General features: G+C 51.1%; 1 protein-coding gene across 1 annotated transcript in view; it reads left to right on the plus strand.

The window, feature by feature from the left end:
• Window positions 1-26472, plus strand: part of SEL1L (SEL1L adaptor subunit of SYVN1 ubiquitin ligase) — a 45740-nt gene that overhangs the window by 3788 nt on the left and 15480 nt on the right. Inside the window, exons 4-16 of the mRNA XM_088460901.1 lie at window positions 8407-8565; window positions 8902-9007; window positions 9141-9303; window positions 10426-10479; window positions 10568-10627; window positions 11266-11347; window positions 11640-11794; window positions 12081-12137; window positions 12392-12460; window positions 14637-14714; window positions 15929-15991; window positions 16262-16349; window positions 17779-17927. Coding sequence (XP_088317027.1) covers window positions 8407-8565; window positions 8902-9007; window positions 9141-9303; window positions 10426-10479; window positions 10568-10627; window positions 11266-11347; window positions 11640-11794; window positions 12081-12137; window positions 12392-12460; window positions 14637-14714; window positions 15929-15991; window positions 16262-16349; window positions 17779-17927 — 1283 coding nt within the window. The remainder of the gene's footprint in view (window positions 1-8406; window positions 8566-8901; window positions 9008-9140; window positions 9304-10425; window positions 10480-10567; window positions 10628-11265; window positions 11348-11639; window positions 11795-12080; window positions 12138-12391; window positions 12461-14636; window positions 14715-15928; window positions 15992-16261; window positions 16350-17778; window positions 17928-26472) is intronic.

The raw sequence follows: 26472 nt of genomic DNA on the forward strand, positions 1-26472 counted from the left end.
AGTCTTACTAGTAACGTAGTTGGTGAGTGTAATAGAGCTCAGCGGATATCACTTTTAGCAGCGTCCTGCAGATAATGCTCTTGATTGTAAAACGCATCCACAAGTATTAGGAATTCTGGGGGTCCTAGCAGCGTCCTGCAGATCATGTCCTTGGTTCTATAGTACCTTAGAAATTAGTGTTGCAGTAATGTCCACACGGGGGTGTAGGTGGTGGATAAGGACCGGACACCAAACAGTTAAGCTTTTCAACTGCCAATTGTTTTGCTTTGTGTCCGGCAGGAGCCGGGATCACCTTGTATAACAGTGTCTGCCTTATGCACCCCAAAGCTTTATTTTTGATTTCTAATTTTATTTATCTTTATTAATGAGTGCGCAGCATCACTGTCCTTAAGACGTCTGTGCTGCCACTCCATCACCCCTCCGGGCACTGCAACTCCAAAGCATCACGTGGGGCTCTCTGGGGACCTTGCTAGCCGGCCCCACGGATGATCCCAGACTGCAACTCGGACGCATGTAAGGTGGGTTACCGCTTACGGTAGCCCGTGGCTGGGCAGTCTTACCTTCGGTCTCAGGGGACAGACTGGAGGTGCTGAGAGTGAACAACTGGCCTCGACCGAGTGATCCACTAGACCACCAGGGTACATATGGTGTTGGGAATCCAGCGTCACGGTGGGCAAAAATTAGCCAGGGGAGGTCACCTTTCCCTATTACAGCGGCCTCTCCCCCCAACTCAAGGCACCATTCCACCGCGGTCTGGACGCTCTGAGCTGCTCTCCTCCTCAGACCCCGCCCCTCAGAGGTCTCCGGTTGCCATTTTTTTGCAGGCTCAGCCACAGCTCTCTGGAAAACGCTGAGTCGGTCCCCTTACATACCTCTCCCAGGAGTCGGGTTATGTAGCGCTATAGCCTACCAGACATTATGTCTGAGTAGGTGAATGTAGCGCCCTTTTGCAGTTAGTGTTTTTCTGCATAGTATGTGACTTTTGCTAGCGCTGTCTGTCTGATTTTTCTAATCTGTCAGCCTATGCCTTCCCCTTTCCCCTCACTATAACCCTACCATACCGGTGTATTCAGGGTCTACTATATTTCACTTTTACTTTATAAATGGGAAGCCTGTCACATACTGTTTGGTTGCTCTCTACACAGTACCATATTCTGTGCTGTGCACTCCTGCAGGTTATTTAAGCATAGGCACGATCACTATACTGCATACCCATTTGTATTTGGTGTATTCTGTCACATAATAGTGTTTGCTTACCCATTTGTATTTGGTGTGTTGCATATTCGTGTATCCTATGCAACTATGTCTAACAAAGGCAAAAGTAGCAAGCTAGCGACTACACCTACATTGCTCTCATGCAAATCCTGTGCAGCAAGCTTGAATGAGGAGGATGATGTCCAGGACGGACTATGTACAACTTCCGGACCTGTTGTCTCAAAGTCCATGTCTGCATCCGAACCTGGCCCGTCTGTCTTTGACGGCGTGGCTCTTGAGACACCCCTCCTAAGGTCCAAAGGATTTTCTAGCTCTGTGGTCCAGACTCTGCTCAGAGCGCGTAAGCTGACCTCTGGCCAGATCTATCACAGAGTGTGGCACCCATACTTCCAGTGGTGTGCTACCAGAAGATTTGACTCTCAAGTTTTTAGGATCTCTAGAGTCCTGGCCCTCCTTCAAGCAGGATTGGACCTTGGACTCCACCTGGCCTCGCTGAAAGTGCATGTCTCTGCTCTGTCCATCTGGTTCCAGTGCAGAATTCCTCCAATGCCGTATGTTCACACCTTCCTTCAGGGTGTCCTCCGTATTCATCCTCCCTTTGTCCCTCCAGTGGCGCCGTAGGATTTGTCGGTGGTTCTTCAGGGCCCTCCGTTTGGCCCCCTGGAATCTGTGCAAGTGGCTTACAGCGAAGACTTTTTTTTTTTCTTCTGGCTCTTGCGTCCGCCCGTAAGGTGTCAGAGTTAGGGGAGCTCTCTTGTCGCTCCCCATTTCTGATCTTTCATCAGGACAGGACTGTTCTTCAAACTTGTTCTGACTTCCTTCCCGAGGTTGTTTCTCATTTCCATATTAATAGGTAAACTATAGTCCCGGCCTTTCAATCGCCAGACCTCTCAGCAGGTGAGGCCTCCTTGGATGTGGTCCGTGCTCTGAAGATCTACGTGGACCATACAAGTTCTCTTTGGAAAACTGATTCCCTATTTGTCCTCTATGGATTCCACAGGAAGGGTTGGCCAGCTAACAAACACTCTGGCCAGATGGCTTTGCATGACTATCTCACAGACTTACATACTGGCAGGCCTTCCTATGCCCGCTACCATCTCTGCTAATTTCACTCGCTCTGTGGGGAGCTCGCCGTGGCGCCTCAGCTGAACAACTTTGTAAGGTGGTCTTCTGTCCACACCTTTCTTAGGTTTTATGCCTTCGATGCCTTTGCCTCTCAGGATGCTTCATTTAGATGCAGGATTCTCCTCTTAGCTGAGGAGCATTCCTACCATTGAATACTGCTATGGGACATCTCCTTGGTATCCCAGTGGAGTCCTATGGACCCTGAAGCAGAAAATTAGTTATGGTAAAACTTACCTATGTTAATTCTCTTTCTTCGAAGTCCATAGGGCCCTGTCTTCTCTGGATTGGGTTTCCTGGTCACTGGTTTCCCGTCTCTTTGATGTGAGAGTGTGATTCTTCTGTGCCCCAGTCTTCCTTCTCTCCTCTCCTTCTCCTCCCTTGGGCTTGTTAACAAACTGATTTCCCAGGCTCAGGGACGGGGTTTAGGGGGGAGGGACCGTTGCATCCTGGCAGTTAAAAGCTTAACTGTTTGGTGTCCGATCCTTATCCACCACCTACACCCCGTGGTATCCCTGTGGACCCTATGGACTTCGAAGAAAGAGGGTTAACAAAGATGTTGTACCATAACTCTCATTATTCCCTTCTCCTTACCGCCAAGTACATACATCACTGTTTATTAGTTATTCAATTATATGTTCTAACCCTTTTTGACAGCCATTACAGTAATTCCATTACATATGTCTTCTCCATTATACCTTGCTTTGGCCATTGTCCTAAACGAACCATATAATCCAGACACACTGTTTTAAAAAGGTTCATGTGGTCAGTGCTTTCTGCATATAAACAACTTGGAATCTGCTCAGATTCCATCAGTTATTATACACGGAAGTGCCAAAAGTCATGGGATAAATGTCTGGTATCTTGTAGGACCCCCCTCTAGCCCTGGACGGAAGACCTCTGGAGAGATGTTGACCCGTGCCGCCTGGATAGCTTTCTACGGCTCCCTGATATTTGTAGGTGCAGTATTTTTTGGTGCAAATGGCCTTCTCCACCACATTCCATAAATGCTCGGTTGGATTTATGGCGGGTGAACGTGGTGGCCACACCATTCGCCGGAACTCTCCAGAATGCTCCTCATACCAGTTCTAGACCACTTGGGGCCGATGACGGTGCATTATCCTGCTGGAATATTCCGTCATAGTGGGTGTACATGAAGTTCATGAAGGGCTGTAAATGATCATCAAGCAATGCAACGTAGCGGTTACCGGTCAATGACGTGTTCACCCATGCCACGTGAACACACCCAACACCATTCTGGAATCACCGCCAACTTGGTGCCTTGTTGACAACTGGGGTCCACGGCCTCATGGGGTCTGCTCCAAACCTGAATCCTACCATCAGCCCGCAACAACTACAACCGTGGGAGCAATTAAATTGTCTACACGGCGGCTATTTATTTAGGGTGCTCGAAGGAGCAATTCTGTTTGTTTGGGCGTGATAGCCGTCGGGGCTGATATTTCTGCTCGCACCAGGAGGGTACGAGGAAAAATGTGTGATAAACTCATGGTTAGGGCACCCTAACCAGGACTTTATACTGGTTAGGGTGCCATGGCTAAACCCAGTCTACTAGGGCGTGAAGATAATTATTGGGCATCTAGAAGAATTGCAACACCGGGCGCCCATTAATTATTGCCGCCCACACAACTCCTCCCCCGTGACTCATCGGACCACGCCACATGTTGCCAGTCCTCCAGGGTCCAGTTAACGACGTCACAAGCCCAGGTGTGTCGTAGTGTCACAAGGGCACTCTGGTGGGTCTTCTGCTCCCATATCCCATGAAAGATAAAAAACCGCTGCACTGACCTGCTGGATGTGCGTCTGGTACCTCCTGCATTGAATGTGGATGTGATTTAAGCCAGTGTTGCTTGTATCACGGACAATTCTGGGCAGACGCCACTGGTCACGATCATTAAGCGCCTGCGGACAGCCTCTGCGCTGTCCACGGTGGGTGGTAATGTCTTCCATGTTGTATTCCCGGTACACACGTGACACTGTAGATCGAGGCACGTTGAATGTCCGCACAACTTCGGAAATGGAATGTCCCATCTGTCAGACACCCACTATCATGCCATGGGTTAAACTCCAATAATTCAAGTCCCCTTGCGATGAGCAGCCTAGCCGGGCTTCAAACTGACTCACGGGATGTCAGATTACATCTGATGCAGATTTGGGCATTTCCAAGACGTCGTAGTACGGTGACGCCACCCACCATTACTTTTACATACTGCTATCACATGACTTTTGGCACTTCCGTGGACCGTACAAAATAAGTGACACTGGCGGCAGTATGGCAGCTAGACACTGCGCCGGTGGTGGGATGAAGGGGCCCCAGATGGCAGCTAGACACTGCGCTGGCGGTGGGATGAAGGGGCCCCAGATGGCAGCTAGACACTGCGCCGGCGGTGGGATGAAGGGGCCCCAGATGGCAGCTAGACACTGCGCCGGCGGTGGGATGAAGGGGCCCCAGATGGCAGCTAGACACTGCGCCGGTGGTGGGATGAAGGGGCCCCAGATGGCAGCTAGACACTGCGCCGGTGGTGGGATGAAGGGGCGACAAAGTGTCGTTTTTTTGTTTGATTGTTTGTTTTTTTTTGCCACCGATTTAGTTTTCATTTATACAGATTTTGGACCTCATTCAGAGTCGGTCGTTGCGGCCGCACGGTCGTACGCCACCGATGTTCGCTAAACTGCGCATGCGTAAAGTACGCAGTGCGCAAACTAGCCGCTACGATCAGAAATTTCTCTCTCCTTGAACACAGCCAGGTCGGTAGTTTGAGTGACAGAATGAGGCGTTTGTGGGTGGTAACGGGAAGGTGCTTGAAAACGGGGAGTGGAGATCCGAACGCAGACGTGCCTCATTATGCGAACAGCGTTTTATGGGAGTGCTTAATTAACAAAGTAGCGTCATAGCACACGTGACATGGATGGTTTTTACACTGACATGATCGTAGAGCTTAAGAGAGGGTATGGTCAACCTTAAGCTCTACGACCAGTTCCGATGGTCTCGATTAATCCTTATATGGCCGGAGATGACGTGCAATGCGTACGAGAAGGGGGCGTATTTTTTATCTTCCGGCCGCTTCCTCCCCTTGGTCGAGGAGCTAACGATCAGAACTTAGGGACGCAACATGCGAGTGCATCATTTGCATATCCGGACCCTTTTCCCGTGCGGCCGCAACGACCGACTCTGAATGAGGTCCTTTATTCTTTACAAAACTTTTTTTTAATTTAAAGCCAATCTGAATTAGAAATTGTTGTGTACACTTGTGTGTAGCACAAGGGAAGGTTGTGCAGGCTGTTGTCTGCCCTCTGTTGTATATCAGGCCTTTGCGTACCACAAGCTGGGAAACCCCGATATAAGGACGCTCTTTTTACTGATGCCTCGGTTATAGTACACTCACCCACCGGTGTTACCTTCAACGTGTTTTACTTGCATATTGAACATTTGTAAAATGATTGTGAACCGTGTTTGTAGCATTTCCATACCCATCTGCGATATCCTCAGTGGTGGTGTACAGTAGTATTGGCTTCACAGCGCACATGAATACTAATTGGTATATAGCCTGTCTGGGGGTGTTTTTGTTATGAATCTGTTCTATGATCAGTTGCCTTCAAAAGAAGATTCGATAGATTGCAAGTCTGTCAGCGGGGCCAGTCTTACCTCTTTGCCTGTCTGTTACCCAGTCTTGTTTTCTAGTTCTGTTACTGTATAAGACAGCGGAATATGCTGGCTCTGTATACGGAATTGTTAATAATTTGTTTGCTAAGCAGGGATTTAGAATCATTATAGCTTCTCAGACTATCCAAATATATAGGTGGCGGCTGGCAGAGCACAGCTAGTGGTTAGACCAGCTCCGGCAGTGACATTATTCACCTGCAGAGAGTAAATGGTTGTCTGAATGATACTCAGGGCTGTGTTGCCAATGAGGAAACGGTCTCTCAGTAATCCAGACGACTCTATTCAGGCTAATGCTGCCCGTCCACTAGCAGACGGGCAAAAGGCTGCACGATTCCGACATTGTAATGGTGCAATCGTATGTCAGTCTGTGACGAGCAGTCGTTCAGTGCAGGCTCATCAATCACCTGCTAACATGCTCAACCTGACTGTGACACGCCCATAAGGCGGGCAGTCTCCCTGTCACCGCCCAAGACCCCTACCCGCGAGCATCTGAAATCACCAATGCGACTCCATATTGAGACGATCAGGATGTGTGTGTGTGTGTGTATGCGCAGTAGTTGAAATGTTACTACACTACGTCTATCATTGGCAGTGCGCCCACCTCTGAGTGACCCCCATTATCTGGTTAGTCACCGTCAGGGGATTGTTACTCAGCCCTCTCACATTGCAGCCGTTCTGTGCTCGCTCATCTACCCTCCACATTTACATGCCTCCATCATACAAAAAGCGAGACCTACTTGTGCTGCCATATTGGACGCTGGCGTGTCACTCACACTAAGTGGCAGGATCGGCTCAATGGGGCCCACTTTAGTTTTCCTGGGGGGCTGGGTGGTACTTTTTTGGCCCTTGTGGTTTTTGTTAAACCACATTAAGCAGAATACATTTTGCACGGAGTCGGCCTTTGCAGATTTAGTTACTAACTTTCCCTCTTCTTATAGATCTCAGTAGTAGTTTCTCTATCTGGGAAATCAGATAATACTGCGGCTCGGGCTGTGCCCACACACATAGCGATATTTTACACGATTTGGCCGATTTCGACGTATCGTGACGACCAAATCGTGTAAAATTTGGCCAAATCGTGAGTGTCACGATGCCGATATGCGTCCCCGATCGTCGTACCTCGCATCTTCAGATCTGCTGTGCCGTAGGGCAGATTTGCCAATCTGGGACACAATGCACTGGATGCACGACAGATCTTAAGTCAGATTGGACATTTTTTCTTTTTTATTTTTACTCCAAATCGTGACCACGACTGCCGGGGAGCTACTGAGTTCAGGGAAAATCGCACAAATCGGGGGATTGAGAACACATCGCTATGTAACATTTCATCTAACCCGGACAAATAAAGCAGACGTCGCAATACTGCGCTGACAATCGCCAGCAATAATGACGCACGTCACCGGGAATCTGCTTGTGCTGGTTCTGTTACCCCTGGATCACGAGTCCCGGACAGATGCTTTCAGGCAGTGCGATCGCTGTACTTTTACCAATTACAAGGAGTAACGTGCGTCCAGGGTTTCATCATCCAGGTGTCTGTGTGAAAGCGCCATCTGTCACGCCTGGCTGTATGTGCATTGCCCCCAGGCTCAGGGGAGTTTTGCCTTTTCCCTTCTCTTTATTGGACCACGACATGGTTTCATGTTAACCCTTGTGTGTCTGTGGCCAGAAAGTGAACTGAAACCCACAACACTTACAGCGTGGTGTAAGGAGCTGAGCTACGGGAGAGCAGAGTTATTTATAGGAAACGGAACCTTTGTACTTTATATCCTGCATGACAAGCGCACTTCTGTATATGAAGACTCCCAGTATTGTTCTATCATGTATATACACTATTTGTCATTTCATTATATTCTGGGGCATCCCCTCCCCATTCCCCTTCCCCTTACTAGCTAATTAGGCCATTGATGACCTGGGTCTGGCTGGTGACCTGACTTCACCAAATAGACCCTAACGTGTGTGTGTGTGTTGCATGTGTGGGTGTGTGTGTGTGTGTGTGTTGCATGTGTGGGTGTGTACGAGTACACCGTACCTGTACTGTGTGGGCCCCATGTAATATGTCCTGTCTGGCTGTCCCCACACGCTGATAAATTGTAGCATGCAGCTGGCATTGCCGTCTTGCCACCCGATGCACGTAATAGCCTAGATCTGCTACATATGGAAAGAAAACTGTAATTGATGGAGCTGCTACACTGATTCCTCTGTCAGAGAAGTGACCCCGATAATGCGAGTGCCTCTGGGTTGTGCGTCGCAGTTGGCGTGGGTTTGGTATAATGTTAGAAGCTGGCTGCCGGCGCTCCCTGTAAGACCCCATTTAGGGGAACGAGCTGTGCAGTCTGGTTCCTCTCTGCAGCTCACTTACACCTGTTGTTTGTCTCCTGTGCTGGCAGCCATCGATGGCACCTCTGATGGGGAACCCTGTCACTTCCCCTTCCTCTTCATGGAGAAGGAATACGCGGAGTGCACGTCTGACGGGCGGGAGGATGGCCGCCTATGGTGCGCGACAAGTTACGACTACAAGAGCGACCAGAAGTGGGGTTTCTGTGAAAGTGAGTACTCTCAGGACATGGGATTTTAGATACAATATCATAGAACTTGGAGTCTGTGTGTCTTATATTAAATAGCTTAACAAAACCGCGTGGTTACAGATGTTGTACATAGCGTAAAACTATAGGATATTGGTTACTGACGGATCCAGCCATCGTACACCGTTACAGTTGCGAGGTGTATTGTCTAAGCCATCCGCGTGTCTCTGTAATAGTACACAGGTTACATGTATGCTAATGTGGTGTTATAGGACCTCATCTCCCTGCTGTAGTCCCTAATGATTCTGCAGATACTGACGTGCGGTGTTCATGCTCCATGTGTATTTCTCGCCTCTGCAGCGGAAGAACAGGCCGCTAAACGGCGGCAGATGCAGGACGCCGAGGACCTCTACCAGTTGGGGATGAAACTACTGAACGAGAGCACAAAGAGATCGCAGAAGAAAGAGTATGTTATGTGTACGCCCCGAGACCTTTCCGTGTCCCTCCATCACGTGTCTAGTTGGCCGCGGTCGCTTTGTGTATTGCGAAACGCGGGATTGTCAGGTCACTGCCATTGATGCGTGTTCTCTTTCCCGTAGGGCCTTCCAGTATTTCATGAAAGCCTCTGACTTGAACCATATAAAAGCGATGGAGAAGGTGGCTTATGCGTTACTGTTTGGGGACCCTCTGAAGCAGAATATCCCCACTGCCAAGGATCTGCTAGAGAAGCTGACCGAGCTGGGATCACCTAGAGGGCAAACGGTATAATGCAGTATACCAGCTTCTGATCACCTAGAGGGCAAACGGTATAATGCCGTGTAGCAGCTTCTGATCACCTAGAGGGCAAACGGTATAATGCCGTGTAGCAGCTTCTGATCACCTAGAGGGCAAACGGTATAATGCAGTGTACCAGCTTCTGATCACCTAGAGGGCAAACGGTATAATGCCGTGTAGCAGCTTCTGATCACCTAGAGGGCAAATGGTATAATGCAGTGTAGCTGCTTCTGATCACCTAGAGGGCAAACGGTATAATGCAGTGTACCTGCTTCTGATCACCTAGAGGGCAAATGGTATAATGCAGTGTAGCAGCTTCTGATCACCTAGAGGGTAAACGGTATAATGCAGTGTATCAGCTTCTGATCACCTAGAGGGCAAATGGTATAATGCAGTGTACCAGCTTCTGGTCACCTAGAGGGCAAACGGTATAATGCCGTGTAGTAAGAACAGCCTTCTCGTCCATGTCCTAGGACAGCTGCAGCCTCTGATTTTTATTTATTCTTGTTACCTAATAATTTAGGTTGGGGAAAAAATTACATCTAGTTCTACTTTTCATCCTCAAAAGCCCCAGCTGGTCCAGGAGAAGACAGAAGTCCATATGGCATTGTAGTGTGCCCTTAGGGTGGAATAATCCCGTCCTGTCTACACTAAGCCCCGTACATTCTGTTTTGTTATTACCTGTATCTGCAGGCGGTGTGGCTGCAAACCGTGACCCCTGCTTGTAATACCCAGTACTACTTCCCATGTCCTGGTTGCTGGGTGCAGTTCTTAGTATCTGTATGTTAGGACCAGGCACCCACTTTGTCCACAGATGACATCTCAGCAATACTTTATTGTCACTAAACTTTATCTCCATATCTGGGGTCTCCAGGGATAAACTCTGCTCCTCATGCTTAGCACTGCCTGTACCCCAGCCTCCCCTGACATACCCTATACCTGAGTATTACAGGAGTAAGGGAGCAGCGATGTGGGGGCTGGAGTAGTGTCCTGGCCATTGCTGGCTTTATAAAGGGGCTTGTGAAGGAGATGGAGCCCTGTGTTACATCACTATATCCTTGGTGATCTTTCCCTAGTTGGATGTAACAACACTGTGTCCTCCACCCGCAGGCTCTGGGATTCCTCTATGCGTCTGGTCTAGGTGTGAATTCCAGTCAGGCAAAGGTAACCTTTAAACCGTGTCCCCGTCTGTCTGTGTACTTCTATAATCTGTACAGATAATGTGGTCACGGTGGAATGTTGGTCTCTCTAGGCTCTCGTCTATTACACGTTTGGAGCGTTGGGAGGGAATCTGATCGCGCACATGGTTATGGTAAGTCGTCCTTTCCTGGAGCTGATCTCAGTAATAATAACACTAGTAATCTGGTTTCTGTATACAGCGCCAGTAATTATGCAGCGCTGTACCGACGTCATGTGTCAGCGCCAATGCAGCTTACAGTCTAATGAGCGCACCAGCAGACACTAGGGCACCTTGTATGCCATTAGCCAGTTATCCTGCCAGTGTGGTTGTAGAGCGAGAACATACAAACTCCACAAATGTAGGCCGTGGTTGGCGGTTTAAACCCATCAATGCTAACCACTGTGCCACCACACTGCCCACAGTTGCTGCGGCACACAATGTAGCCGGGTTCTCCAGCGTAGATCATTTTTATTAGAACTTTAACACCCTGTATGGCGTACATTATCAATGCGGCTCCAGCTCATCACTCACCAGCACTTGGTTTGATTTAAAATGTTTTATAGTTTTAGCTTTTTATACTGTTTAACTGCGATTTGATAATTGATGTTTTGTCCTATTTATACATGTCATCCAGTCTTATGAGATCGATATTGCGCTCTCTGTTAATTCTCTACTCATTTATGACTCCTCCCATTCTTCACTGACCCCACCCATGTGGGGTGGGGTCAGTGTCATTACTCACAATACAGTGGTGTCTTCTGTTCCTGCAGGGTTACCGCTACTGGGCTGGGATTGGTGTTCTGCAAAGCTGTGAATCCGCCCTCACGCACTACCGCTTGGTGGCAAATCATGGTAATATTCCCCATACATTATATACGTTTGTGTGCTGCATTCACTCCGTAAACCTATCGGCCAATCGCAAACTGGCTAAAGATAATCGCCCATGTAGAAGTTCTTTTGTTTGTATTTTTCCTCTTACTGTAATTTGGTCAGTAACTGTTGTATTATTGCTCAGCCACGTCAGCCACTGGGGGCAGCAGTGAGTAGCGCCTGGCGTTCCTGAGAAGCCGTCCTGTTATGCCTGAGCCCTATGTAACATGAATGCTTCCGTCTCTCGCTCTCTCTCTCTCTCGTCTATGTGCAGTTGCCAGCGACATCTCACTGACCGGAGGGACCGTGGTGCAGAGGATTCGCCTGGCGGATGAGGTGGAAAACCCCGGCATGGCTAGCGGGATGCTGGAGGAAGATCTGATCCAGTATTACCAGTTTCTGGCTGAGAAGGGAGATGTCCAGGCGCAGGTTGGATTAGAAGGAGTCTTTATTTAACCTTTATTCTAATATACTACCATAAGAGTGTTATCACATGGGGTAATCATCCAGGGAAAGCAGCTGTGTGACGGGTGTAGGAGAGGTAGAGATCCATCCCTGTAGCTCTATTACAGCTGTCTAAGCAGGGAACGTGCTTTGTGTGACACCCTGTATTATATCTATTGTGCTCCAATCTCACTAAATGCACCAGCACCTCCAAGGTCTGATAACCACCGAACCGTCACCAATTATTAATCCGATCTTCTTCTCCCCTCAGGTAGGACTGGGACAGCTTCATCTACACGGGGGACGTGGAGTGGAGCAAAATCACCAGGTAGTGTAAGAAACCAACTTTACTGCACTTTGTGTGGATAGAGCGTAGCTGTAACACGTGTGATAAGCAGTGCTTGGTGTCTAGTAATGGAAGGTTTGTCCAATCGGAAATCCTGCTGTAACCCATAGCAACCTATCGGGTGTTAGATTTCATTCTGCAGACTGCACTGGGACAATGATGGGCTGTGATTGGCTGCACTCCTTGCCTTGTGTTCCAGCTTTTATAAATGACGTGCTGCTATTTGTTTCCCACAGAGAGCTTTTGATTACTTCAACCAAGCGGCCAATGCTGGGAATTCGCACGCCATGGCGTTCCTGGGAAAGGTACGGTTCTTTTCCAAGTGTCGAACGCGTCGACCCCCAGCGACTGTCGGGAAAATACGGGTAGCCGAGAAAAATTAGCTAAATGATTTAATCTCTAATGACACAAATTAGCTTTAATCTCAATATCACAAAGTCTGAGATCCTGATTTAGTGGAAACCAAACTCTTACCCGTTCTGGCATCATCTGTCCTCTCGCCTGCTGCAACCTCCTCCATCTGTTCCCGCTGCTCACCATCATGGGTGATACGATAAGGCTTACCACCTGCTCTTACTGCTCCGTGTCCTCCATCCAACCCCGCTAATCCCTTCACTGGCTCCCTGTATGCTCTGAAGTCCAATATATACCACTCGCCCTCACCTGCAAAAGCCGCCAGAGTTACTACCCCTCTTACAGCTCAAACCTCATCTCCAAATACTTCTGGTCCTGTTAGACCTGCATCTAACCACTTCTCCCATGCCACCACCCAACGATGATATTCTATAACATGCATAATCCGTCACTCCCCCCCAAGCTTAGAAATCTTTACACCCCCTCTGAAAATCCAACTCTTTACCATATCGCCAACATACACCCGCTGTTATCCCAGTCTCCACTCGTCACACACCCTCCTTCTCTCTGATCTGACCTATTCCCAATGGATTGTAAACTCTCATGGACAGGTCCTCCCTACCCTCTGTTTTTGACATATATGTTAATTCTGTCCACCTTGTAAGTCCCGGTTTTATTTATGTACTGCGTACTACATTAGCCAACGCTTTGGGCATCTGCGATCACATTACAGATCACTGGCGACACACATAATAACCATTAGCTAATTGCCACTGCCAGTGCTTGTCCCTACTGTTTATACAGAACACAGACATGAGGCTGTTAGGGAGCAGTCCCTGTGTATAATGGTCTCAGCATTGTCCCTACTGTTTATACATAACAGACATGAGGCTGTTAGGGAGCAGTCCCTGTGTATAATGGTCTCAGCATTGTCCCTACTGTTTATACATAACACAGACATGAGGCTGTTAGGGAGCAGTCCCTGTGTATAATGGTCTCAGCATTGTCCCTACTGTTTATACATAACAGACATGAGGCTGTTAGGGAGCAGTCCCTGTGTATAATGGTCTCAGCATTGTCCCTACTGTTTATACATAACAGACATGAGGCTGTTAGGGAGCAGTCCCTATGTATAATGGTCTCAGCATTGTCCTTACTGTTTATACAGAACACAGACATGAGGCTGTTAGGGAGCAGTCCCTATGTATAATGGTCTCAGCACTGTCCCTACTGTTTACACACAACACAGACATGAGGATGTTAGGGAGCAGTCCCTGTGTATAATGGTCTCAGCATTGTCCCTACTGTTTATACAGAACACAGACATGAGGCTGTTAGGGAGCAGTCCCTGTGTATAATGGTCTCAGCATTGTCCCTACTGTTTATACATAACACAGACATGAGGCTGTTAGGGAGCAGTCCCTGTGTATAATGGTGTCAGCACTGTCCCTACTGTTTATACATAACAGACATGAGGCTGTTAGGGAGCAGTCCCTATGTATAATGGTCTCAGCATTGTCCTTACTGTTTATACATAACACAGACATGAGGCTGTTAGGGAGCAGTCCCTGTGTATAATGGTCTCAGCATTGTCCCTACTGTTTATACATAACACAGACATGAGGCTGTTAGGGAGCAGTCCCTGTGTATAATGGTGTCCGCACTGTCCCTACTGTTTATACACAACACAGACATGAGGCTGTTAGGGAGCAGTCCCTGTGTATAATGGTCTCAGCACTGTCCCTACTGTTTATACACAACACAGACATGAGGCTGTTAGGGAGCAGTCCCTGTGTATAATGGTCTCAGCACTGTCCCTACTGTTTATACACAACACAGACATGAGGCTGTTAGGGAGCAGTCCCTGTGTATAATGGTCTCAGCACTGTTCCTACTGTTTATACAGAACACAGACATGAGGCTGTTAGGGAGCAGTCCCTATGTATAATGGTCTCAGCACTGTCCCTACTGTTTATACAGAACACAGACATGAGGCTGTTAGGGAGCAGTCCCTGTGTACAATGGTCTCAGCACTGTCCCTACTGTTTATACAGAACACAGACATGAGGCTGTTATACAGCAGTCCCTGTGTATAATGGTCTCAGCACTGTCCCTATTGTCTTTCAGATGTATTCTGAGGGCAGCGACACCGTGATGCAGAGCAATGAAACCGCTCTACAGTACTTCAAGAAAGCAGCAGATATGGTATGTATGTGTGTGTGTGTGCATGTACTGTGTGTGTGCATGTACTGTGTGTGTGTATGTGTGCATGTACTGTATGTGTGCATGTACTGTATGTGTGCATGTACTGTGTGTGTGTGTGTTTGTATGTACTGTGTGTGTATGTACTGTGTGTGTGCATGTACTGTGTGTATGTGTGCATGTACTGTGTGTGTATGTACTATGTAGTGTATTTGTGTGTGTGTGTGTGTGTGTGTGATGCAGTACGGCAAAGTCACATCCATCAGTTTCAAAAGAAATCCCTGTGACCCTGTCACTGACTGTACAAAGGTCACATCCAGCCAACTAGTTCAGTGTCCATCGCCGTTCCCCATATTTATCTTCCTCCCTAAGCACTAATTAACTAACACAACAATGAACTTATTACCCCATGTCCTCCTCCTGTGTGTATCTGCTCTGTGTGTAGGAAAGTGTAACTGTAGTATGAGCCTGCGGATACCCTGACAGCCTATACCAGTTACCCCATGTCCTCCTCCTGTGTGTTTCTGTAGTATGAGCCTGCAGATACCCTGACAGCCTATACCAGTTACCCCATGTCCTCCTCCTGTGTGTATCTGTAGTATGAGCCTGCAGATACCCTGACAGCCTATACCAGTTACCCCATGTCCTCCTCCTGTGTGTATCTGCTCTGTGTGTAGGAAAGTGTAACTGTAGTATGAGCCTGCGGATACCCTGACAGCCTATACCAGTTACCCCATGTCCTCCTCCTGTGTGTTTCTGTAGTATGAGCCTGCAGATACCCTGACAGCCTATACCAGTTACCCCATGTCCTCCTCCTGTGTGTATCTGTCCTGTGTGCAGGAAAGTGTAACTGTAGTATGAGCCTGCGGATACACTGACAGCCTATACCAGTTACCCCCATGTCCTCCTGTATGTAGGAAAGTGTAACTGTTACATCCTGGCGCCTGTCAGAATTTCCACCAAAGGGTTGAACTTGTTACAAACTGCTGTCTTTTCCATAGGAGTGATTGATTCTAGAAAAGGCTGTATTAGAATATTATACAACAACATAAAAAATGTAATCTATTGGGAAAACCATAGCAATGAGGGCTTACAGTTTATATTCAGTAGAGAGATTTAATTGAAGCTATTAAGAGCACATAAACCAACGAACACTAGGTGGCAGTGTCTGACCATATTGTCTTTCTCATTACTTTTTGTATGTCCCCCTCTGATAGGGAAACCCAGTTGGTCAGAGTGGTCTGGGTATGGCGTACCTGTATGGCAGGGGCGTTCCTGTGGTGAGTCTTCTGTCTCTTCTACCCACTCCCTCAGTCATTATAAACTGCTGTATATTCATTTTTATATCTTAGATCAGTTGCATTTGGCTATAATATTGAGAAATAGACACAGATCAGCCAGCACTGTGCACGTACATTACTCCTTTAGGTTTATGTCCCGTTTCCATGCTCAGCTTTGATGAACACCTGGAAGCTTTATGTGAAATGCATTTATCTGTCCTCCAGAAGTGAGAACAGCGCCTCCTACTGTCTGCTTTTTCCCCTTTGCAGAACTACGACCTGGCGCTGAAGTATTTCCAGAAAGCAGCTGAGCAGGGCTGGGTGGACGGGCAGCTTCAGCTGGGCTCCATGTACTACAGTGAGTGTGGCTGGTGGGGGTAAAGGTAACACCGATTTACATGGCCAGAATGATGGATTCCCGGGAAGAGGGTCTTCTGAGCTCTGTATACGTCACCGTTTGGGAATAGAGGGGGTCATGGGTTCATTTGCTACCGGTGACAGGATTTCTGGCAAGGCTCATGGGAGGTGGGGATGCATCACAGGTTGGTGGGAGGGTAATGGGGACGGGGAAGCAAACTAAAAAACACCTAAAGGCCCCCATACATCAGCAATTGATTGCGGCAATTCCAAAATTTGCAATTGATTGTGTATAAAAATCTTTCCCTTTATCAATCGATGGTAGAATTGCCGCAATCAATTGCAGATGTCTGGGGGCCTTAAGGCGCTGAACTAGGAGATTAAAAGACATTTCTGATTGATGTGGTAATTGAATTAAGCTGCTGTTAATGGGCTGCCAGCCAAAAACCAGGTACAGGACAAAGAACTAGAACAGCGCTGCATTCAGGACCTACTAGAAAATAATAATTGACAATGATGCAGCTCTAGATGCAATAAATTATACACAATGCTTAGTAAATATTGCTGCAACACTGTATCATCAGTTTACAAAATATTACTTGGCATGCAGATAAGCAACAATTAACAAACATAGAAAAATTGCACAGTTGATGTGTTTCTAATCATTGTAAATTGCAACAATGTTAATCACCCTGAATCTTTCTGTAGGAAGTAGAATTTTATAGAACCAAACGTCCTTTGTGGAACGAATAGTGAAAGCTGCCAGTGAATTTAGTGATGGAGGGGCTGATGGGTAATGGAGAGGGGATGCTGGTTGGTGGAGGGGCTGATGGGTAATGGGGAGGGGACGCTGGTTGGTGGAGGGGCTGGTGGGTAATGGGGAAGGGACGCTGGTTGGTGGAGGGGCTGGTGGGGAATGGGGAGGGGACGCTGGTTGGTGGAGGGGCTGGTGGGGAATGGGGAGGGGACGCTGGTTGGTGGAGGGGCTGGTGGGGAATGGGGAGGGGACGCTGGTTGGTGGAGGGGCTGGTGGGGAATGGGGAGGGGACGCTGGTTGGTGGAGGGGCTGGTGGGGAATGGGGAGGGGACGCTGGTTGGTGGAGGGGCTGGTGGGGAATGGGGAGGGGACGCTGGTTGGTGGGGAATGGGGAGGGGACGCTGGTTGGTGGAGGGGCTGGTGGGTAATGGGGAGGGGACGCTGGTTGGTGGAGGGGCTGGTGGGTAATGGGGAGGGGACGCTGGTTGTTGGGTAATGGAGAGGGGACATGGGTTGGAAGGTGTGAGGGAAACGGTTGGCAGCAGGGGTAATGGAAAAGTGACAGTGGTACTGATGGGTAATGTGGAGGGGACGTGGGTTTGAGGGTGTGAGGGAAATGGGCGCAGTTGTGCCAGGGCTGGTGCTTATATATTACTTTGCCTTTACTTTGTAGATGGTGTTGGAGTGAAGCGAGATTATAAACAAGCCCTGAAGTATTTTAACCTGGCTTCCCAAGGGGGCCACATTCTGGCATTCTACAACCTGGCTCAGATGCACGCCACTGGCACCGGAGTCCTGCGATCCTGCCAAACTGCAGTAGAAGTATGTGTGTGTGTGTGTGTGTGTGTGTGTGTGTGTGTGTGTGTAATGTGTGATGCTTTTCAATGTGAACGTCATGCCTTGTGTGGAAAGGCTAGCCAGCACCAGGTGATGGCACCGTCCCCGTCAGCCAGGCAGCTTCAGGTGATGGCACCGTCCCCGTCAGCCAGGCAGCTTCAGGTGATGGCACCGTCCCCGTCAGCCAGGCAGTGTAGCAGGTGATGGCACCGTCCCCATCAGCCAGGCAGTGTAGCAGGTGATGGCACCGTCCCCGTCAGCCAGGCAGTGTAGCAGGTGATGGCACCGTCCCCGTCAGCCAGGCAGTGTAGCAGGTGATGGCACCGTCCCCGTCAGCCAGGCAGCTTCAGGTGATGGCACCGTCCCCGTCAGCCAGGAAGTGTAGCAGGTGATGGCACCGTCCCCGTCAGCAGCAGGTGATGGCACCGTCCCCGTCAGCCAGGCAGTGTAGCAGGTGATGGCACCGTCCCCGTCAGCCAGGCAGCTTCAGGTGATGGCACCGTCCCCGTCAGCCAGGCAGCTTCAGGTGATGGCACCGTCCCCGTCAGCCAGGCAGTGTAGCAGGTGATGGCACCGTCCCCGTCAGCCAGGCAGTGTAGCAGGTGATGGCACCGTCCCCATCAGCCAGGCAGTGTAGCAGGTGATGGCACCGTCCCCGTCAGCAGCAGGTGATGGCACCGTCCCCGTCAGCCAGGCAGTGTAGCAGGTGATGGCACCGTCCCCGTCAGCCAGGCAGCTTCAGGTGATGGCACCGTCCCCGTCAGCCAGGCAGTGTAGCAGGTGATGGCACCGTCCCCGTCAGCCAGGCAGCTTCAGGTGATGGCACCGTCCCCGTCAGCCAGGCAGCTTCAGGTGATGGCTCCATCCCCGTCAGCCAGGCAGTGTAGCAGGTGATGGCACCGTCCCCGTCAGCCAGGCAGTGTAGCAGGTGATGGCACCGTCCCCATCAGCCAGGCAGTGTAGCAGGTGATGGCACCATCCCCGTCAGACAGGCAGTGTAGCAGGTGATGGCTCCATCCCCGTCAGCCAGGCAGTGTAGCAGGTGATGGCACCATCCCCGTCAGCAGCAGGTGATGGCACCGTCCCCGTCAGCCAGGCAGTGTAGCAGGTGATGGCACCGTCCCCGTCAGCCAGGCAGCTTCAGGTGATGGCACCGTCCCCGTCAGCCAGGCAGCTTCAGGTGATGGCACCGTCCCCGTCAGCCAGGCAGTGTAGCAGGTGATGGCACCGTCCCCGTCAGCCAGGCAGTGTAGCAGGTGATGGCACCGTCCCCATCAGACAGGCAGTGTAGCAGGTGATGGCTCCATCCCCGTCAGCCAGGCAGTGTAGCAGGTGATGGCACCATCCCCGTCAGCAGCAGGTGATGGCACCGTCTCCGTCAGCCAGGCAGTGTAGCAGGTGATGGCACCGTCCCCGTCAGCCAGGCAGCTTCAGGTGATGGCACCGTCCCCGTCAGCCAGGCAGCTTCAGGTGATGGCACCGTCCCCGTCAGCCAGGCAGTGTAGCAGGTGATGGCTCCATCCCCGTCAGCCAGGCAGTGTAGCAGGTGATGGCACCATCCCCGTCAGCAGCAGGTGATGGCACCGTCCCCGTCAGCCAGGCAGTGTAGCAGGTGATGGCACCGTCCCCGTCAGCCAGGCAGCTTCAGGTGATGGCACCGTCCCCGTCAGCCAGGCAGCTTCAGGTGATGGCACCGTCCCCGTCAGCCAGGCAGTGTAGCAGGTGATGGCACCGTCCCCGTCAGCCAGGCAGTGTAGCAGGTGATGGCACCGTCCCCGTCAGCCAGGCAGTGTAGCAGGTGATGGCTCCGTCCCCGTCAGTCAGGCAGTGTAGCAGGTGATGGCAGTGTAGCAGGTGATGGCACCGTCCCCGTCAGCCAGGCAGTGTAGCAGGTGATGGCACCGTCCCCGTCAGCCAGGCAGTGTAGCAGGTGATGGCTCCGTCCCCGTCAGTCAGGCAGTGTAGCAGGTGATGGCTCCGTCCCCGTCAGTCAGGCAGTGTAGCAGGTGATGGCACCGTCCCCGTCAGCCAGGCAGTGTAGCAGGTGATGGCACCGTCCCCGTCAGCCAGGCAGTGTAGCAGGTGATGGCTCCGTCCCCGTCAGCCAGGCAGTGTAGCAGGTGATGGCTCCGTCCCCGTCAGCCAGGCAGTGTAGCAGGAGTCTCACTTTGTCACTTCCATTTGGGCTCTTCCAGTACCAGATGTCCCCACTTGGGTTACATAAAACTAGGGGTGTGCACCGGCCACTTTTCGTGATTTGGATCTGGATCTTTCTTCGTGTTTTGGATCTGGATTGGTTTTGCCAAAACCACCCTTCCGTGTTTTGGGTTCTGGGATTTGTGTTTTGGATCTGTATTTTTTTTTTAAAAAGCATAAAAACTGCTAAAATCAGAAAATTTGTGGGTTTTTCTGCTCCTATGCTATTATTAACCTCAATAACCTTCATTTCCAGTCTATTCTGAACACCTAACACTTCACAATAGTATTTTTCTGTCCAAAAGGTTGCACCGAGGTAGCTGGATGACTATGCTAAGCGACACGAGTGGGCGGCACAAACACGTGGCCCATCTAGGAGTGGCACTGCAGTGGCAGACAGGATGGCAGTTTGAAAAACTAGGCCCCAAACAGTACATAATGCAAAGAAAAAAAAGAGGTGCAAGATGGAATTGTCCTTGGGCCCTCCCACCCACCCTTATGTTGTATAAATAGGACATGCACACTTTAACAAACCAATCATTTCAGCGCCAGGGTCTGCCACACAACTGTGGCTGAAATGATTGGTTCATTTGGGCCCCCACAACGCGCTTTACAATTGGAAAATTTAATAGAACGAAACTGGGTAATAACAGACAGATTGAAAGCTTGCGTGCAGGGCCTTCCTACCTATATATCTATTTGTTGATGCAAGTGCAGCTAACGCGCACGCAAACAGAAATATAAACACTTTTTTTTAAATGTTTTAATTTTTTGGGGGCACTTTGGGGGTTACACCGCCCTTCAACAGACCAGCCAGCCCTTGACTTATGACACAGGCACACGCTTGGCGCTGCTCCTTTGTTGATGCACGTGCAGCTAACGCGCACACAAACACAGAAAAAAAAATGTTTATTTCTACTTCAGGGTCCATAGGGTATCCACAGGATACCTTGGGGTATAGGTGTGACGTCAGTCGCAGGGCACCAAAGAGTTAAGCTTTCATCCTCCCAGGATGCACTAGGTCCCCCTCCTATACCCCGCCCCCGGGCCAAGGCACCTCAGTTTAGTTTGGTGCCCGGCCGGAGTCGGGTGCACCTGTTGGAGTGGGGGCTAGAAGAGCCCCTGAAGCTTTTTCTTCATGCAGCTGTGGCTGCACATCTGGATGAACAGCATGGACAGTCAGTCCTGACGTCCATGCTGTCTTCCCTACACCCCGCCGGTACCAGAACGCCGGTACTGATCCGGGGATGCTGGTGGGCGTCTGGGGTCACAGCTAGCGGTGACCCCAGATGCTCCGGACCATGGCCGGATTCATGGGGGACAGAGGTAAGCAGCGGGGTCCTGCGGTGGGTCCCCGCTGATCACATGGTCCTAAGTCCCCAGGCAGGGGGCTCCCTGGGGACTGGCTGCAGCGTGGAGCCAGGCGACCAACCTGCGCTTCCACTACCCCCTGGGACAGCGGACCGCAGCAGAGCGGTAGCGCTGCGGCGTCCCACTGGTTAAATGCATGCCAGGGGAGCGCGCCTTCCCTGTCTCACAGCCGGCGCCTCCCCCGCTGCACACAGCCCTCTCTGCACTGTGCTGACTGGTCCTGTGTCAGCGCTCCTCCCCCAGGCCAGCTTCTCTCTGCTCCTCGGCGGCCATCTTCTCTGCAACGCATGGTGAACGCTGCTGGAAGTCTGGAAGGAAGCATCGTGGTCTGGGTCCCCCCGCATACCTCCTCCGCTGTGGCTCAGGTCTGTGTATGCAGCGCTGTGTCCTACCAGGCCCTGTGTCTGTGTAGTTGAGTGATCAGCGCTGTTAGTGCAGGAATTGTTATTTCTCTGCATTGTATGTGACTGTGCTAGCGCTGCCTGTAACTTTTCTTCTCTAAACTGTCAGCTTTATTACTGTCCCTGTTCTTTCTGCTAAAGCCCTTGCGGTGCGGTGCTGCAGGGTGGTCTCTCGCCTATTTAATACTTAATTGGTGAGAGAGGTCACATACGTGGTGCCATAATGTCTGAAAGTGATTTTCCCCTCCGGCTACAGTGTACCACGTGCAAAGTACCGTTAGCGGAGGGGGAGGGTAGCGCGGAGGGCCTTTGCCGGCAGTGTTTGTCCATGGCGCGGCCTATTACGGTTACAGCACCGGTACAGGAGCCGCCCTGGGCTTGTTTCGCTCAGGCGTTAACAGCTTTAGTGGGCCAGTTAGCTCCGCAGCCCGCGTTTACTCCGATGGGTTTGTCCCAGCAGTCTGTGGTGTCGTCACCCATGCAGGGGTTCCCACGACAATTGGTGGTACCCCACAGTCTCCCTATTTCCCCGCTCCCGGGTTCTCAGGAGCCAGCGTGGGTTAACTCCCTGACGAGTTCTGTACAGCACTTGTCGGATGTGTTGCAAGGGGAGTCTGTGATGCGGCCTCATAAAAGGCCGGTGGCGTCTCTGTCCGCTCCTTATGAGGATGACGAAGGGACGTCTGATGATGGGGAGATTCTGGATCCTTACGATCAGGAACCTTTCCATACTAAGGACGCTGATGCTAAGTCCAAAGTATATATTCCTGGACTTATTCGGGCGGTCCGCACATCCTTGGTGTTTGAGGACGAAGTTCCCCCAGCGGCTAAATCTAAGTATGCCTTTTTCAAAGATGTGAAGGGCGATGCCACAGTCTTTCCTCTTTCGGGTCAGTTGGTGGACCATTTAGAGGAGGCGTGGAAACAACCTGGCAAAAGATACCAGCCGCAGAGACGCCTGGCGGTGGCTTATCCGTTCGCGGATAATTATTTTGCTAAGTGTGAATCCCCACCACAGGTGGATTCTCACGTGACCCGTCTTGTCCGTAGTGCCACATTGCCGATGCCATCCATGTCCTCCCTTAAGGATGCTACGGACCGCAAGGTAGAAATCTGCCTGAAGTCCGCTTATTCCCTTGCAGGGGGGGCAGCACGGCCGGCTATGGCCATTTGCTGGGTTGCCAGAGCGATGGAGTGCTGGGCGGATTCATTAGAGGCTTCTTTTGAATCCGACTGTCCAGCCGAACAGGCGGAGTTGATTGGCAATCTCCGTGATTCGGCCACCTACATCAACGAGGCGGCTCTAGACATTAGTACTCTGGTGTCTAGAATTTCTTCAGCAGCGGTAGCTGCTCGTCGCACCTTGTGGCTGCGATCCTGGAAGGCGGACGCAGATCCAAGAAAGGTCTGGAAGCGTTGCCGTTTACCGGAGAAGTTCTCTTCGGTCCGGATCTGGATAAGATTGTGGCCACGCTGGCGGCAGCCAAATCTGCTTGTCTCCCGTCGGCCGCTGCTCCTTCTGGTTCTGGACCATCGTCCTTTCGGTCATCTAGGGCCCAGGGCAGGCCCAAACCACAGTCGTTTCCTCGACAGGCTGGCCCTAAGAAATCGGTCAAGCCCCGGAAACAGGCATGGAGTACCAGACGTCCGGCCCCCAAGCCAGATGACAAGCCTGCGGCCTGACGGTCCGGGTCTCCCCTTGGGGGATCCCAGGGTGGGAGGCCGCCTGCTGCAGTTCTCCCGGTGTTGGTCGTTCACTACGACAGACACTTGGGTTCTGGAGGTGGTCTCTCACGGGTACGCCCTCTCCTTCCGGCACAGACCCCCGGCTCGATTCTTCACCACGGGTCTACCATCAGACCGGAACAAGGCTACGGAGCTGCGGAAGGTATTGCACACTATGCTCCAGGCTGGAGTTATAGTGCCTGTTCCATTCTCCCAGAGGGGCCAGGGTTTCTATTCAAATCTATTTTTGGTACAGAAACCCAATGGGTCATATCGTCCGATTCTCAACCTCAAAGCACTCAACAAGTCTTTGCGGGTCCCGAAGTTTCGGATGGAGACCCTACGGTCCATCATTCTGGCGCTGGAACCTGGGGACTACATGGTGTCATTGGACATACAGGACGCTATGGCGGTCATGGCGGCTTCTCTGCGGCTGCAAGGAGTCCGCATGTTGCCGTACTTGGACGACCTGTTATTGGTGGCAGGATCTCCAGAGCTCCTGTTACACCACTTTGACCTGACCATTGCACTGCTGCAACGGCACGGCTGGCTAATCAACTGGCAGAAGTCCACTCTAATCCCGTCTCGGAGGATTCTGCATCTTGGAGCCTTATTGGACACGGGACAGCAAAGGATCTTCGTGACGGAGGACAAGATCTCTGCTTTACAGTCAAGGGTGCGCAGTTGTCTGCACAGCCGCCGGGTGTCCTTACACTCGGCGATGAGGTTACTGGGCTCCATGGTGTCGGTGTTCGACATGGTGGAATACGCCCAGTTTCACTCCAGACCTCTGCAGCACCTGATCCTGTCCAAGTGGAACGGGCTGCCTCAGTCTCTGAAGTTCCAGACGATTGTGCTCACCCCGGAGGTTCGCCTGTCCCTTGCGTGGTGGTTACAGACGACCCACCTCAACAAGGGACGTCCGTTCTGGGTTCCAAATTGGGTCCTGTTGACAACGGACGCCAGTCTTCGGGGCTGGGGAGCAGTTTCGGGTCCACACTTGTTCCAGGGCAGGTGGACACCGACAGAAGCGGAGCTTCCAATAAATATCTTGGAACTCCGTGCGGTCTTCAATGCTCTCCTGCAGGCACAGCGGTTTCTCCAGGGTCACCCGGTGCAGGTCCAGTCGGACAATGCTACCACCGTGGCCTACATAAACAGGCAAGGAGGAACTCGCAGTCGGGCGGCTCTCGTAGAGGTCTCTCGGATCCTGGTTTGGGCGGAGCGCAATCTTCCGGCCATATCAGCGGTCTTCATCCCGGGAGTGCTAAATTGGGAGGCGGACTTTCTAAGTCGCCAGGACGTTCATCCAGGGGAATGGTCCCTGCACCCGGACGTTTTTCAACTACTGGTGGACAGGTGGGGTCTTCCAGAAATCGACCTCATGGCGTCCCGGCACAACAACAAGTTGCCGGTGTACGGGTCTCGCACAAGAGACGAAGGGGCGTCTCTGGTGGATGCTCTGTCCGTCCGGTGGACGTTCAGGTTCGCATACCTGTTCCCTCCGGTCTCCCTTCTTCCACGGGTAATCCGGAAATTCAAACAGGAAGGAGGGACGCTCCTGTTGATAGCTCCCGCGTGGCCCAGACGGCACTGGTTCTCAGACCTTCAGGGTCTGTCCGTGGACAGTCCTCTGCGGTTGCCGCTACGACCGGACCTTCTGTCTCAGGGTCCTTGTCTTCACCCGGACCTGACTCGGCTGTCTTTGGCGGCGTGGCTGTTGAGACGGCCATGCTGAGGTCCTGGGGGTTTTCCAGCTCTGTGGTGCGTACCATGTTACGAGCTCGGAAACCGTCTTCCGCGAGGATATACCATCGCGTGTGGCATACGTTCTTCCAGTGGTGTCGACCGAGAGGTTATGCACCGCGGGAGTTTCGTCTGTCTCGGATTCTCGCCTTCCTGCAAGCGGGACTAGATCATGGGCTTCGCCTTGCTTCTTTGAAGGTACAGGTTTCGGCCCTATCTGTCTGGTTTCACCGTAGGATTGCTACAATCCCGGATGTGCGCACCTTTATGCAAGGTGTTCTCCGTATTCAGCCGCCCTTTGTTCCACCTGTGGCGCCTTGGGATTTGGCTGTGGTCCTGAGGGCTCTCCAAGGACCGCCGTTTGAACCACTGGGCTCAGTGGATATTAAATGGCTAACAGCTAAGACTGTTTTCCTTCTGGCCGTTGCTTCAGCCAGACGTGTTTCTGAGTTAGGGGCTCTTTCTTGTAGACCCCCTTTCTTGGTTTTTCATGGGAACAGGGCAGTGCTCCGCACTCGGCCCGAGTTTCTTCCCAAAGTTGTTTCCCAGTTTCATGTTAACGAGGAAATAGTTGTTCCGGCCTTTAACTCACCGGGTCTTTCCGTGGGTGAGGCCTCTTTGGATGTTGTGCGGGCCTTAAGGACTTATGTTGACCGCACTTCTTTGTTTAGGAAGTCGGACGCTTTGTTGTCCTCTATGGCTTCTGTAAAAAGGGTTGGCCTGCTTCAAAGCAAACTTTGGCAGCCTGGATCCGTATGGCTATTTCTGAAGCTTATCTTCATGAAGGCCTACCGGTCCCTCCTTCTCTGAAGGCTCATTCCACTAGGTCTGTGGGTCCTTCGTGGGCAGCTCGACGTGGTGCCTCGGCAGTTCAGATCTGCAAGGCTGCTACGTGGTCTTCTGTCCATACCTTCGTGAGGTATTACAGGTTTGACACCTTCGCCTCTCAGGATGCTTCCTTCGGGCGGCGGATTCTCCTTTCTGCACAGGAGCGTCCCCACCCTTAAAGGATACTGCTTTGGGACATCCCCAAGGTATCCTGTGGATACCCTATGGACCCTGAAGTAGAAAATATGAGATATGGTAAGAAC

Source organism: Taudactylus pleione, unplaced genomic scaffold (assembly GCF_031769625.1).
Source record: "Taudactylus pleione unplaced genomic scaffold, aTauple2 ptg000987l, whole genome shotgun sequence".
In the NCBI taxonomy this organism is placed as follows: Eukaryota; Metazoa; Chordata; class Amphibia; order Anura; family Myobatrachidae; genus Taudactylus; species Taudactylus pleione.